The sequence below is a fragment of the Puntigrus tetrazona genome, chromosome 2 (assembly GCF_018831695.1).
Source record: "Puntigrus tetrazona isolate hp1 chromosome 2, ASM1883169v1, whole genome shotgun sequence".
Taxonomy (NCBI): domain Eukaryota; kingdom Metazoa; phylum Chordata; class Actinopteri; order Cypriniformes; family Cyprinidae; genus Puntigrus; species Puntigrus tetrazona.
In genome coordinates, this window is record NC_056700.1 from 21,116,302 (window position 1) to 21,130,663 (window position 14,362).

The window sequence follows — 14,362 nt, forward strand, 5'->3', positions numbered from 1 at the left end:
ATGGCTAGAAGGATAGATCTTGATGTTAGACAAGATGTTTCTGCTACATAGTGATTGGTTGTCCCACCCACATCTCACGGTCTGTTTGTGTGTGACGTCCGTGACTGCTGATGCTGTATCTGAGCTACTGAACAACACCCCATCTAACTAAACACACACACAACCGCTGTTATCTTGTTTTGTGTGCCACTTCGGAAACATTCTTCATATGCCTGCAGGACTGTTAAGGTGTACTGTAACCTGGAGCGTAACTCAAGACGTCAGGAAAAGTTGAGCATATAGATAATTACTTTATAAATTGATTTTTCGAAAGAGCCTTAGGGGTTAAGGTAAGTGATGAAGACATTTATTTTAATTTTACATATTTTTTCTTTTTCAGTATTTCATGTAATATCTATGTCTGTATCATTGGTCTATTATTATCTCTATCAAATGTTTCTTGCATTCAGATGGAAATAAAGGTGCTATTAATATCGGCTCTACTAGGATTCGTCTCTCGTGTCAGATCAAACACAGGTAATACTGTGTAAAAGTCAATTATCGCCAGCAACACGGCATTCTTTTAATAAATGAGTTTATCCCATATATTGTGGGAGTAGATTAACTGTTTTAGCATGAATGTAGACACTTGATATATAAAAATAAATAATATTCTGCACAAGACAGTTACTGGGAAATTTAGCCTACTGAATCTGACTTCAAGTTGTTATGTGTTTTGCATTCAGATGGCAATATATGTATTTCTGCAAAAGCCAAAACATGTGGAGAGTGTATTCAGATCGGGCCACAGTGTGCGTGGTGCAAAGATCCTGTAAGTTATTTTGTCTACAAAGCTTGATCGTCTTCTCCTGACTCTGGAAGGTGAACTTACCAGAATGTGTACAAGTCTCTGCTTGCATCTTAACAGGATTTCAAACCTTCACGGTGTGATGACAGAGATTCTCTGGAAAAGGCAGGCTGCACTCCACTCGGCATAGAAAACCCTCGAGGAACGGTCACCGTCGACAAGAACAAACCCGTCACGAACCGTAAAGTCGACGGAGGACAGATTCTGAATGAGATCACTCAGATCCAGCCACAGAAACTCACCCTGAACCTCCGATCTGGTACTGAACCCTATCTCTAGATGTAGGGTATTTGTAAGATAAAGACAAGATAAGGACAAATCACATAACATCACGTCATCCACTCACCCTCATGTTGTTCCATGACTTTCTTTATTTCATAGAGATTAAACACTTGGAGAATTTACTCGAATATTTGTATTTTCCAGTACAATGAAAGTGAATGCGGATTGAGAGGACGCGTGCATGAGAAAATGAACAAAAAATGAAAATGTAAATAAGTGTGGTCCAAGCCATGCAGGTCTGCGTATTCACTTTGCGTTTTGACACGTACGATTATTAAACAAAGTATTCTTCTGAGTCGAATCGTTTCAATGAATCGGCTAATTCACCGAGCCGGTCTGGATGACTCGTTCATGAATTCGATTGGTTGGATTGATTCCGTTCTCAAGTTCGACTCGCTGATTCAAATCCTGGCAGCGGCGGTACACAAGTGATCGGTGACTCAGTGAATCAAATTTGTCAAAGAGATCTATTGTATTACTTCAGAGGATTGTAATGTAATGTACAAGTTAATATTTAATTTGGTTATTATAAAAGACCAGCGTATTATTCATTCATTTATTAAAAATAACCGTTTGTTCTTACATAAGCAAGAAAGGCTAAATGATTACCGAATTTTTATTTAGTTTCTGTTTTCCCTGCTTAATAAAACAAAACAGTAGAATCCTACCAAAACACAATAGAAAATGTAATGGATTTAATGCTTTCAATGGGGGATTGTGTCAGTTTTAATAGAAACTATACTGAAAAAAGTTAATGGTTCAAAATGATATTTTAATGTAAACGATAAGAATCTCTGTGATGGTTTCAAATTTTTTTTTTTTAGCAGGGCAAGTTATTCTTATGATTTTAAATAAGATCTGGTCACCTATAAAGTAAGTTTTGTATTTCTTTTTGTCTTTTACCTTTGTCACCCTACAGGTGAATCACAGAAGTTTACTCTCAAATTCAAGAGGGCACAAGATTATCCCATCGATCTGTACTTTCTGATGGACCTCAGCAACCCTAATCTTGAGAATGTCAAGAACCTGGTAACCGAACTTGTCAAGGAGATGCAGCACATCACGAAAGACCTGCGGATAGGTTAGGAGGTTAACAACATGCTCACATTCAATCTTGTGTACACTCTTAAAGCTGCTAAATGATCTGATAACTCTCGCTTGAAGGTTTTGGTTCATTCTCGGTGAAACCTTTCATTCCGGAAACCCCAACGGATCTGAAGAGCCCATGTTCTCCAAACAATTGCAAACCCTCCTTCAGCTACGTAAATGTCTTGAGCTTGACAGATGACACCACATTGTTCACCCAAGCGGTCAGCAAGCAGAAAACCTCTGGAAACCTAGGCTCTTCAGAGGCAGGATTTGAAGCCATCATGCAGGCTGCTGTCTGCACGGTGAGTCGAGCTGAACACTCCTTAATAGGCGAACTATTTGCAAAGTCTCCAATACATTTTTGAACGTGCAGTGTTGTGCTTGCCTTACAAATGGCTGCGTCCACGGCTACTTTCTTTTTGTTCCAAATAAATTGTTTTTCAATTGGAAAATGCTCCAAATGTAGAAATTCAGAAGCTAAACTTTGATTTTCTAATAATGTATACATACTCCATCGTTATCTTCATATACTAGTTCTGACTGTCACTTGATAGACAGCTATGTTCTATCTGCTGTGTTTTGATTGTATTTCAGGAAGTGATCGGCTGGAGGAATGTGACTCGTCTCCTTGTGTTCTCCACGGATGCTGAATTACATTTTGCTGAAGATGAAAAACTGGGTTGCATTGTTCATCCAAATGCCGGGAAATGCCACCTGGAGAATAATGTGTACACCATGAATAACTACTTTGTAAGTATGTGTTGATAGATAGATAGATAGATAGATAGATAGATAGATAGATAGATAGATAGATAGATAGAGTGTTTCATAGTGCTTTGTTGATTTCATTTGTTTTTTACAGGACCCCTCCATCTCTCAGCTGGTAGACACACTGAGTGACAACAACATTCAGACCATCTTTGCTGTGAAACATCAATTCAGAGATCGTTATCAGGTGTGTATTATACAATACAATATGTGTATTATGTCTTCTCCAAATTGTAACAGCATAATTTTCATCATCTCATAATAAGCATCCGGTTTAAGTCAGACTGTATTGACTCATAATGCATTTATGTTAAAAAGGTGTCACTTCCTAGTACACCCCCTGTATTTCTAAATTGCCTAAAAAAATCAGGTTGTGGTTGTTTGTGCAGATCTATAAATTTCCGACATTTAAGTACTACAAGAGTGATAGAGAGCAAAGCGGACAGCTCCTTATGCATTTGATTTTGTATCGCTGTACTTTGATCATTATTTTAGGCAATTTAGAAATCCTGGACAGAACCGTAATTTGTGTGTGTGTGTGTGTGTGTGTGTGTGTGTGTGTGTGTGTGTGTGTGTGTGTGTGTGTGCATTAGGAGCTCTCTGCTCTAATTCCTAAATCAGCAGTGGGGACCAATTCATCCAATGTCATTCAGCTCATCATTGATGCACATAACGTGAGTTATTTTTATAATGTTTGTATGTAAGTATTGGATGGCAGTTCTAGTTCATTTTAGAGCATGGATGTCCAAACTTCCTGGATGAGGGTCACTATCCAATTAAACACACCTAACCCAAATAATCAAGGTCTTCAGACTCACTAGAAATTGCAATGTCTGCCAAGGACTAATGTACTCTCTGTGTTATTTGTGTCAATCAGTCTTTGTCCTCACAGGTCATTCTGGAGAACAGCAAGTTGCCTGATGGTGTGTCCATTTCCTACATCTCTCACTGTAAGAAAGGAGTGTGCGAGGAGAAGATGGAAGATGGAAGAAAATGCTCTGCCATCTCCATTGGGGATGAGGTGAGAATAATATCCTACAGTTAGACTCTTATGCAGTTGCATCAATGCATTTTCATCAAATATTCATTAGTTTCCATTAGATACCAAATTTCCCAAACAGAACTGACCCTTTGTTGAGTGCTCCAACATTTTCATTGAGGATGAGAGTGAGTGACTAACTGCGTTGTTTAAATAAATAAAGTTAATTCTATCTTTTCATGTGCATGAGGCCTTAAAGGAATAGTTCACCCAAAAATGAAAATTCTGTCATCATTTACTCACCCTTGAGTAGTTTCAAACCTGTATGAATTTCTTTGCTTTGCAGAACACAAATGAAGATATTTTGAAGAAGTTTATAACCAGGCTGTTTTGGGTCACCATTGATAGTAGGAAAAAATATACTATGGGAGTCAATAGTGAACCAAAACAACTTGGTTACAAACTTTCTCTGTCTTCTTTCTCAGATTTCTTTGATATGGATTTATATGAATTTCTTTGATTTGCTTCAACATTCTAAAGAGCATGTCGCAGATAAAACCTACACACTCTACGGGCTATTTCAGTTCCCATAAACGGTATGCACCTTTTCTTTAAAACAATGTGTTGTACCTCATAGGTGGAGTTTGATATAGAAATAACAGCTACTGGCTGTCCATCTAAAGATAAATCAGAGACCATAAAGATCAAGCCGCTGGGCTTCACTGAGGAGGTGGAAATCATCCTCAACTTTATCCTTGAATGTGAGTGTCGTAAAGAAGGGATCCTAAACAGTCCGGAGTGTAGCGGCGGCCATGGCACTCTGGAGTGTGGAGTATGCAGGTTCGAGAGGCTGTTAATTTTATAAGCAAATGTAGACAATATGACAATTATCCTGATTCAATACTATCTCTTATGACAGGTGTAATAAAGGGTGGTCAGGCAGATTATGTGAGTGCAGTCAAGATGAGTTCCTGACAGATGATCTGGACGCTAACTGCCGCATGAATAATGGGACGGACATCTGCAGCAACAATGGAGAATGTGTCTGTGGAACGTGTGAGTGCAAGAAAAGAGAAAACCCAGAGGAGATATACAGCGGAAAGTTCTGTGAGTGCGACAACTTCAACTGTGACCGCTCCAACAACAAGCTCTGTGGAGGTACACAGTCCTATTTTGCACTACAATATATTTATTTTAAATACATTTTTATATTGAAATGCATACTTGCTTCTGCTTAATTAAAAATACAGAACACCGTTAAAATCAGCAGGAAATTGTACTCACAAACCTTATAATTTTCACCTTTTTGTTGTATTAAATAGGCAAGAAAGTTTCATAGGTGGAACATTTACTTTTGCGTTTTTTTAGTAAACAGAGACTAAACATAACTAGAAAATATATATTTTTAAAAAAACAGGCTTAATATATCTTTACTTGTTTTGCTTAAACATATCTGGATTTAAGAATATTACATTTGTTTTAATGAGGACACCTTATGACTGATCAAATTTTTCCCCAAAGGTCATGGTCGGTGTGAGTGCAGGAAGTGTATCTGTGATCCTGACTATACAGGCAGCGCGTGTGACTGCAGTCTGGACACCTCCACCTGTCTGGCCAGTAACAAGCTGATCTGTAACGGACAGGGCATCTGCGAGTGTGGCGTGTGTAAATGTACGAATCCAAAGTTTCAGGGTCCAACCTGTGAAATCTGCCCAACCTGCTCCAGAGCCTGACTTTCAATTACTTTCTTTGTTTGAATGCAAGTGAATGGTTAGCAAAGTTCTTTTAAATGTAGTCACAATTATAAACGACGCTTATCAGATTCCGAGAAAATGGAAAATTATAGCCATAAGCAAAAACCATTGGGATTTAAAGGGTTAGTTCATAACATGCAAATAACATGTATTTACTATGGGGCTTTTTTTGCTGGGAACATTTTAGTTGTGTTGCTGTCTATGGAGTGTCAGAAAGCTCTCTGATTACATAAATAAAAATTCTTAATTTGTGTTTCAAAGATGAACGAAAGTCTTACGGGTTTGGAACGATATGAGGGTAATTAATGACAGAATTTTAATTTTGGGGTATACTAATCTTTTAAGCACCAATGACCCACATGCATGATTAGCAATCCAACTAAAATTTGAGACAAATTATGTCAACTGTCGACAAACCCTCTTCATTTTGTTTCTGTTAAAAGATGTGATCAGGAGATTTGTGATGTGTCATAGGATGTCATAAGTCAACATGAAAATGTTAATTGCTGTGCTATGCTTGCATATTATGTTATTTTAACCTATTTTAACATATTTACACACACGATATTATTGTAAAACTGAGAGTGTACTATATAGAACAAACTGCCATTTTATCATCACTAAAACAACATGTTAGAAACCAAATACATTCTATACTTTTTATGACTTTTTTTCTGTGTTAATTATGAATGTGAGAATGTTTCATAATTTTACAAATAAACTGGTTTAAAGCATTTATTTTCTGAATAGATAATATTTTTATTTGTGATGCTTAAGCCTCATTTCCTCCTCTACCTATGTTAAACATTTTATGGCAATTATACTATTCAAAATATTTTCCATTTTTTTCATGCATTGAGAAATATTTTACATTAAATAATAGTAATTATTATTATTATTATTATTACTGAGCATATTTTTACATTTTAGTTCTGATTGAAGTCGAATGTTAGTCTTCTGGGGGAGGAGCCTCACTCTGACATGTCCCGCCCTTACAATCCTTCAGCCTGTGTTTCCTGTGTTGGTGTGCGAGGTGTGAGACTGAACTGCTGTACAAGACCTGCACTCACTTCACACACACTCACTCACACACACACTTAATAGAAACACGGTTATTTTCTTTTCTATGCTGTATCAGAAACAATCTTCATATGCCTGCAGGACTGTTAAGGAATACTGTAACCTGGAGTGTAACTCAAGACAGCAGGAAAAGTTGAGCATATAAACATTTACTTAATAAACACACAATTCTAGGAAGAGCCTTAGGAGCATGTGTTAAGGTGAGTAACTAAGCTTTTTTCACTTCTCTCAATTTTCACTTTTTTTAAAATGGTGATTAAAACTAATAACACTTCATTAGTGATAGATTCTGCAAATAAATATTGTTTGTATATGTATATATGTCAGATCAAGATTGTTCGAGCAAATATAGAATTCACTGATCAATCACTTACTCTAATACTGCCTTATTCTCTCTCTTTATACATATATATATATATATATATATATATATATATATATATATATATATATATATATATATATATATATAGTAAGATAGTAACAAAATAGTAAGAGTTTGTTTCTTGGTGCTGCTGTTTCTTTCTGAATATTTTATTTGTTATCAGAGTCAATGATTAACTGTCTCTTTCATTGTTCTGAGTCAGAGACACTCCTTTGCCTCTCCTTTTTTTTAATGGCAACCTACTTTTTGGTGGAAAGAGTATTATACTTCGTATCAAATCAAAAGAGTTAGAGTTATTAATGCACATTTAAAAAATCTTTTACAGTGAGTATCAGACAAGAATTACGTGTATTTGTACATAAGTGATTGCCCTCTCTTTATCTCTCTCCCTCTCTCCATGATGTGTTTCTGTGTAACTTCTGTTCTTCTGCATTTAGATGGATATGAAGGTGTTATTAATATCAGCTCTACTAGGATTTGTCTCTCATGTAAGATCAAAAACAGGTAATACAAGTCATTTATCAACGGCAACACAGCTACTTTCTATGGCCTTAGGGGGCATTCTTTTAATGTTTAGGTTTATGAGTTTCTTGTATGAATAAGTGCGCGGCTTTGGCACAAATATACAAAGAATAATACCTTCTTGAGTATTTCTGCAAAATATGTTTTCAGTCACTGGGAAATTATGATTATTTAAATCATAAGACTTAAAATTGTACAAAGTTAGATCTTGTCTTCTAAAGGTGATGTTATGTGTTTGCATTCAGATGGCAATATATGTATTTCTACAAATGCCAAAACATGTGGAGAGTGTATTCAGATCGGGCCACAGTGTGCGTGGTGCAAAGATCCGGTAAGTTATTTTGTCTACAAAGCTTGACCGTCTTCTCCTGAGTCTGGAAGGTGAACTTACCAGAATGTGTACAAGTCTCTGCTTGCATCTTAACAGGATTTCAAACCTTCACGGTGTGATGACAGAGATTCTCTGGAAAAGGCAGGCTGCACTCCACTCGGCATAGAAAACCCTCGAGGAACGGTCACCGTCAACAAGAACAAACCCGTCACGAACCGTAAAGTCGACGGAGGACAGATTCTGAATGAGATCACTCAGATCCAGCCACAGAAACTCACCCTGAACCTCCGATCTGGTACTGAACCCTATCTGTGAATAACAAAAACATCACTGGATGTGCCTGAATGTGTTGTAAATGTGAGATATTAAGCAAAATGTCATTTCATCATGTACTCACCCATATGTTTTTCCAAAGCTATATGTATTATTTATTTCATGGACCACAGATGGTTCTAAAGAGTATATCTGACACTCTTTAGCCACTATGAAAGTGAATGACGACTAAGAGGATGTTTACGAAGGGGGAAAATGTACATAAAAAGTAAAAGTAATTAGCACAAAAGTACTTGAAATGTTATGTCACATTTCAAATCTTCTAAACCTAAATCTTCTAAGAAATTGGCTGAAACGTATTCACTGAAAACTTTGACATGTGCTCTCATTAACATATTAACAGGAAAATCAATAAGAGTCTGACTAATAAATTTATTTTTTTTTGTTTAAACTTTTCTCAAAGGTCTCAAATTTCTGTTCTGTTCTGTTCATCAAACAAAGCTATTGCACGACTAAAGATGGTCGATAGATAAAGCCGATAGATAACATACATAATATGTTGTTTTTTTGTTTTGATTTTGGAGCTTGACAGCCCTAATTCACTTTTATTATGTAGCCAGGATAAAAATGTTTTTAAAAATTACCTTTTGTGTTCTGCATAGGAAGTTCTGCATGTGGTTGAATTATTTACTACGTTAACTATTCCTTTACTAGTATGCATAGTAACAGGAGTCTGATCTGCTAAAAATAGGTTTTGCAAATAAGCCATAGCATTTATAGCATATTTCTGTTTGTCTCTCATCTTTGTCACATTAAAGGTGAATCACAGAAGTTTACTCTCAAGTTCAAGAGGGCAGAAGATTATCCTATCGATCTGTACTTTCTGATGGATCTTAGTGACTCCATGCGAAGTAATCTTGAAAATGTCAAAAACCTGGGAACCGAACTTGCCAAGGCGATGCAGCACATCACGAAAGACCTGCGGATAGGTTAGAAGGTTAACACACAAGCTCACATTCACTCCTGCGCACGTTTTTATTTGTTAAATTATCTTCTAACTCTTATTTGCAGGGTTTGGTTCATTCTTGGAGAAACTAGTCATGCCTTACATTTTGATGACACCAAAATATCTGAAGAACCCATGTTTTCCAAATGATTGCTCAGCGCCCTTCAGCTACAAAAATGTTCTGAACTTGACCGACGACGGTGCATTGTTTTCACAAGAGGTTAGCAAGCAGAAAACTTCTGGAAACCTGGACTCTCCAGAGGCAGGATTTGATGCAATCATGCAGGCTGCTGTCTGCACGGTGAGTCGAGCTGAACATTCCTTAAATGCCAGAGAACTATGGGCAAGGTCTCCAAAACATGTTTACACATGCAGTGTTGTACTTGCCTTGCGGCTGGCTGCATCCACAACTACTTTCTTTTCGTTCCAATAATTTTCTAATGGAAAATGCTCCATATTAACTTATGATACGGTATTTATTTTTTTATAATGTATACATCATTATCTTCATATATTAGTTCTGACTTTCACCTGAAAGCCAACGAGTGTTTGAGAAAACATCACTCACAAAGCAGCATTCAACAGGTTTGTACAAAATCTGAGCATTTGAAGCTATGTTCTATCTGCTGTGTTTTGATTGTATTTCAGGAAGTGATCGGCTGGAGGAATGTGACTCGTCTCCTTGTGTTCTCCACGGATGCTGGATTCCATTTTGCTGGAGATGGAAAACTGGGTGGCATTGTTCGTCCAAATGATGGGAGATGCCACCTGGATAATAATATGTACACCATGAGCAACTACTTTGTAAGTACAAGAAAGATAGATAGAAAGATAGATAGAGTGTGTGATGGTGCTTCATTGATTTCTATTGTTTTTACAGGACTACCCCTCCATCTCTCAGCTGGTAGACACACTGAGTGACAACAACATTCAGACCATCTTTGCTGTGACACAACAATTCAGAGATCTTTATCAGGTGTGTATCATATATTTTCCTAATTGTAATAAAATTATGTTCATCATCTTATAATATAAGCATCAGGTTTATCTCAGATTATAGTATGTATTGACTTATAATGCTTGTGTGTGTGTGTGTGTGTGTGTGTGTGTGTGTAATAGGAGCTTTCTGCTCTAATCCCTAAATCAGCAGTGGGGACACTGTCTACCAATTCTTCCAATGTCATCCAGCTCATCATTGATGCATATAATGTGAGTTCAAATTTAAACATGTCAGTAATGGTTTGCTGTGGTCAGCTCTAGTTCTAGTTTTGGGGCTAAAAGGAAGTGAAACTAAAACCACTTTATCTTTCTTGCAAAGAAACTTTACAGCAGTTCCCACGCATATGTGTTGTTTATAATCTTAAATATGTACTCAGTCATTTGAAAGATCTAAAAATTATAAGACACTTATTGTTTAGTTGGATCAGTTCTGTGACCAGTAAAATTAACATCAAAAATCATTTTCTCACCTTTATGTGGTTCCTCTATGTGGTTTCTTTTGCTGTGTAACACAAAACAAGATTTTAAAGTATTAAATATTTAATTCAATTCTATTGCATTGAATTATGATGTCAGAGTGTGCATTATCTATCACTTTAAAAGTAGTATTTGAATGACTAATTTCCAAGTGCTTATATACTGTTTATTTGTGTCAATCAGTCTTTGTCCTCAGAGGTCATTCTGGAGAACAGCAAGTTACCTGCTGGTGTGTCCATCTCCTACATCTCCCACTGCAAGAATGGAGTGAGCGAGAAAGGAGAAAATGGGAGAAAGTGCTCCAACATCTCCATTGGGGATGAGGTGAGAGGGTAAAGATATGAACTTGTCTGCGCATGTAGAATGACTCCCATTTGCTAGCTGTGGCTTAAACTTAGTGCACACTTTTTTAGTTTTCAGTTCTGTGCAAATCAGTGTAAAGCAACCTTTATTGTAGATAAACTGATGGTGCATGCAAGTTTTAGATGAAGTACTGCATCCTAAAATAGCGCATTATAGAAAAAAAGGTTACATATATGGTAAAAAAAGAAATTATCCATAAAATAAGGTGAGAATATTTTTTAAAAACATCAGATGGCATGTTTGCGTTTGTACATTGACAAAATAAAATTGTATGAAATCTAACAAAGTTCTGATAACATCCAAAATTATGAAACCAATAAAATAAATTGCAACACAAAACAAACTAATGCACATTACTGATAACAAAATTAATAAATTATATAAAATCTTCATATGTGTTTAAAATTCCTAATGTTTTTGTTTGTTTGTGTTTTTACGATGAACAACTCTTTAGTGAGTCTCTAAATATGTAAAAAGAGCTTGTTGTTTACCTCATAGGTGGAGTTTGATATAGAAATTACAGCCAAGGGCTGTCCATCTAAAGATAAATCAGAGACTATAAGGATCAACCCGCTGGGCTTCAGCGAGAAGGTGGAAATTGTTCTCAACTTTGTCTGTGAATGTGAGTGTCGAAAAGACAGAATCCTAAACAGTCCGGAGTGTAGCGGCGGCCATGGCACTCTGGAGTGTGGAGTATGCAGGTTCGAGAGGCTGTTAATTTTATAAGCAAATGTAGACAATATGACAATTATCCTGATTCAATACTATCTCTTATAACAGGTGTAATGAAGGCCGGTTAGGCAGATTATGCGAGTGCAGTCAAGATGAGTTCCTGACAGATGATCTGGACGCTAACTGCCGCATGAATAATGGGACGGACATCTGCAGCAACAATGGAGAATGTGTCTGTGGAACGTGTGAGTGCAAGAAAAGAGAAAACCCAGAGGAGATATACAGCGGAAAGTTCTGTGAGTGCGACAACTTCAGCTGTGACCGCTCCAACAACAAGCTCTGTGGAGGTACAGCCCATTGAGAATTTGCACTCTTGCTTTTTGATGTATTTTATTGTTGTGAATGGATGCTGCCAATTAGATGTTTGTTCCGGAAAATACTTCACTGAGTCATTCTTTTTCCCATAGGTCATGGTCGATGTGAGTGCAAAAAGTGTATCTGTGATGCTAACTATAAAGGAAGTGCTTGCGAATGCCCGTTGAACACCTCCACCTGTCTGACCAGTAACGAACTGATCTGTAACGGACGGGGCATTTGCGAGTGCGGCGTGTGTAAATGTACCGACAAAAATTATGAGGGTCCATACTGTGAAATCTGCCCAACCTGCTCCAGAATTTGCAATCAACACAAGTGAGTTATTGACTGAATATTTGCTAATGAGGTTAGACTAACATAGCTAACGCAGTAGGTTGAACAACTGGCTCGTATCCGATTAATTTGTCATGCAAACTAATTTAATCTCAGCTAGCAGCACTAAATACATTTCTCTGTGTTTTACCTTAAAGGGACTGTGTTGAGTGCCTACGATTTGGCAAGGAACGTACATGTCAGAAAGATTGCAAATCCTTCAATATTACATCAGTGAAGACTAAGGAGGAGCTTTATTATCTGAAAAACCAGCCCATCAATCAATGCAAAGAGCGTGACGCTGACGACTGCTGGTTCTACTTTACCTACACTACCAAAAGCGATGACAGCATTGACGTCATTGTGGCTGAGAAAAAGGGTAAAAATATATAAAAACTCTCTTTTAGCAAACATTGAATACTAATATTGAATACTTATGTAGTGTCTACATAAGCATTAGTTTTAAAGTAAACCTTATTGATTTTACTATTTAATGTCTTCTATTCACGTAACATGAAATTGCAGCGATAAAGAAAGAAAACGATGCATGGAAAAAAACAAGTCTGACCTTACATTATTTCTTGTTTGAGAAGCGGTTTCAATCAGAAATGCATCGCAATAGTGTAAAAAATAAAATTGTGTGTTTGTTTCATGTGAATTTTGTTTGATTGATAACTCATACAAGTTTTACTTTGTTTCCCATAATGCTTTGCCTCGTGTCCACAGAATGTCCCTCTGGCCCTGACATCATTCCCATCGTAGCGGGTGTGGTCGCCGGAATCGTTCTGATTGGTTTAGCACTTCTGCTCATCTGGAAGCTGCTCATGATTATTCATGACCGCAGAGAGTTCGCCAAGTTCGAGAAAGAGAAGATGAATGCCAAATGGGACACAGTATGCGCCTCTTTATTAGTATTTCTCTTTTAATATTGCAAATAAAAGCATTTTAAGGGCTGTATATGCTATGGAAAAAGTACTGGGATAATAATTCCTGCTGTTGTCTTTAGGGTGACAACCCCATCTATAGAAGTGCTGTGACAACTGTGGTGAACCCCAAATATGAGGGAAAGTGATTGCATCTTCAGGATGGCTTGCAGCAGTGGACCTCAGCTAGTCTTTGCTTCATCGTCCGGATTTTACATTGGTGACCTGATACCGTATCATAAACTACATTTAATTTGGGACAAACTGTGACTTCAGACAAAAACACCTACTTGGATATCAACAGCAATTTTATCGTCCGTTTCAAATTTTGACTATTTATTTTTTTAGGTTTTTCATCCATTATCCTGTCAAATGCATTTTTGGATCCAAACCTTAGAGTTGATTAGTTTCCATGTGCTTAATTATATTGTTTATATTTTGTAATGTTTATATGTAAATATGAAACTCCTCATTTCCTATGAGATTATGGTTTCCCAGAGCACAAGAAGTCAAAACAAAATTTACCAACGATTATTATTTTTTAATTTACTTTCTATAAAGCCAATAAAACAGTCTTTCTGTTATTCTTAACAGTCTGGTTATGAGCTTCCCATTTTTTCTCTTCACAGTCAGTGGATGTTTGTATTTGGGGGAAGGGCATTCTCATTCTGAGAACATTTGATTGGACTAAAATCTGTGTTGTACAAGATGAATCATCAACGTTTTTGCTTTCCCAAATTCCCCAAAACTGTAAATTGTAAATGCATAAATTTTTTAAGAGTTTAAGAGTTAGCTACATTTTGAGTAAACATGTATGAGAGCTGTGTGGTACTTTTTTGTTCACCTTTACACATAAATTACCCCTAAAGGATGCATACAATGTACATATGAGCACCTAAAATATACATATTACTACCCAAATAGT

The 14,362-nt window shown here is 36.8% G+C and overlaps 2 protein-coding genes across 3 annotated transcripts; both read left to right on the forward strand.

Moving 5' to 3' along the window:
* The first annotated feature begins 167 nt into the window (after nucleotides 1-167).
* itgb1b.2 (integrin, beta 1b.2) lies at nucleotides 168-6,453 on the forward strand. Of its 2 annotated transcripts, none has more exons than XM_043255915.1 (13): nucleotides 168-329; nucleotides 450-516; nucleotides 726-811; nucleotides 908-1,106; nucleotides 2,049-2,210; nucleotides 2,294-2,520; nucleotides 2,813-2,968; nucleotides 3,081-3,173; nucleotides 3,580-3,660; nucleotides 3,879-4,007; nucleotides 4,603-4,805; nucleotides 4,885-5,123; nucleotides 5,487-6,453. In XM_043255915.1, the coding sequence occupies exons 2-13, from the start codon at nucleotides 450-452 to the stop codon at nucleotides 5,696-5,698; spliced, it is 1,854 nt and encodes a 617-aa protein (XP_043111850.1). In that variant the 5' UTR covers nucleotides 168-329; the 3' UTR covers nucleotides 5,699-6,453. The 2 variants fall into 2 exon arrangements, with proteins under 2 accessions (XP_043111850.1, XP_043111846.1); XM_043255911.1 differs by having other exon boundaries at nucleotides 169-329; nucleotides 3,864-4,007.
* Nucleotides 6,454-6,737: 284 nt separating this feature from the next.
* LOC122356829 (integrin beta-1-like) lies at nucleotides 6,738-14,028 on the forward strand. The gene is made up of 16 exons (XM_043255904.1): nucleotides 6,738-6,999; nucleotides 7,622-7,688; nucleotides 7,952-8,037; nucleotides 8,134-8,332; nucleotides 9,129-9,299; nucleotides 9,382-9,617; nucleotides 9,965-10,120; nucleotides 10,197-10,292; nucleotides 10,436-10,525; nucleotides 10,976-11,116; nucleotides 11,654-11,856; nucleotides 11,936-12,174; nucleotides 12,295-12,517; nucleotides 12,673-12,893; nucleotides 13,241-13,407; nucleotides 13,521-14,028. The coding sequence occupies exons 2-16, from the start codon at nucleotides 7,622-7,624 to the stop codon at nucleotides 13,584-13,586; spliced, it is 2,361 nt and encodes a 786-aa protein (XP_043111839.1). The 5' UTR covers nucleotides 6,738-6,999; the 3' UTR covers nucleotides 13,587-14,028.
* The last annotated feature ends 334 nt before the right edge of the window (nucleotides 14,029-14,362 follow it).

Coding starts and splice junctions, on each gene's coding strand:
- itgb1b.2 (XM_043255911.1), top strand. CDS start 450: ATGGAAATAAAGGTGCTATTAATATCGGCTCTACTAGGATTCGTCTCT. Junction 517..725: donor TCGTGTCAGATCAAACACAG/GTAATACTGTGT, acceptor TTTTGCATTCAG/ATGGCAATATATGTATTTCT. Junction 2,521..2,812: donor TGCAGGCTGCTGTCTGCACG/GTGAGTCGAGCT, acceptor ATTGTATTTCAG/GAAGTGATCGGCTGGAGGAA.
- LOC122356829 (XM_043255904.1), top strand. CDS start 7,622: ATGGATATGAAGGTGTTATTAATATCAGCTCTACTAGGATTTGTCTCT. Junction 8,038..8,133: donor GTGCGTGGTGCAAAGATCCG/GTAAGTTATTTT, acceptor GCATCTTAACAG/GATTTCAAACCTTCACGGTG. Junction 8,333..9,128: donor CACCCTGAACCTCCGATCTG/GTACTGAACCCT, acceptor GTCACATTAAAG/GTGAATCACAGAAGTTTACT.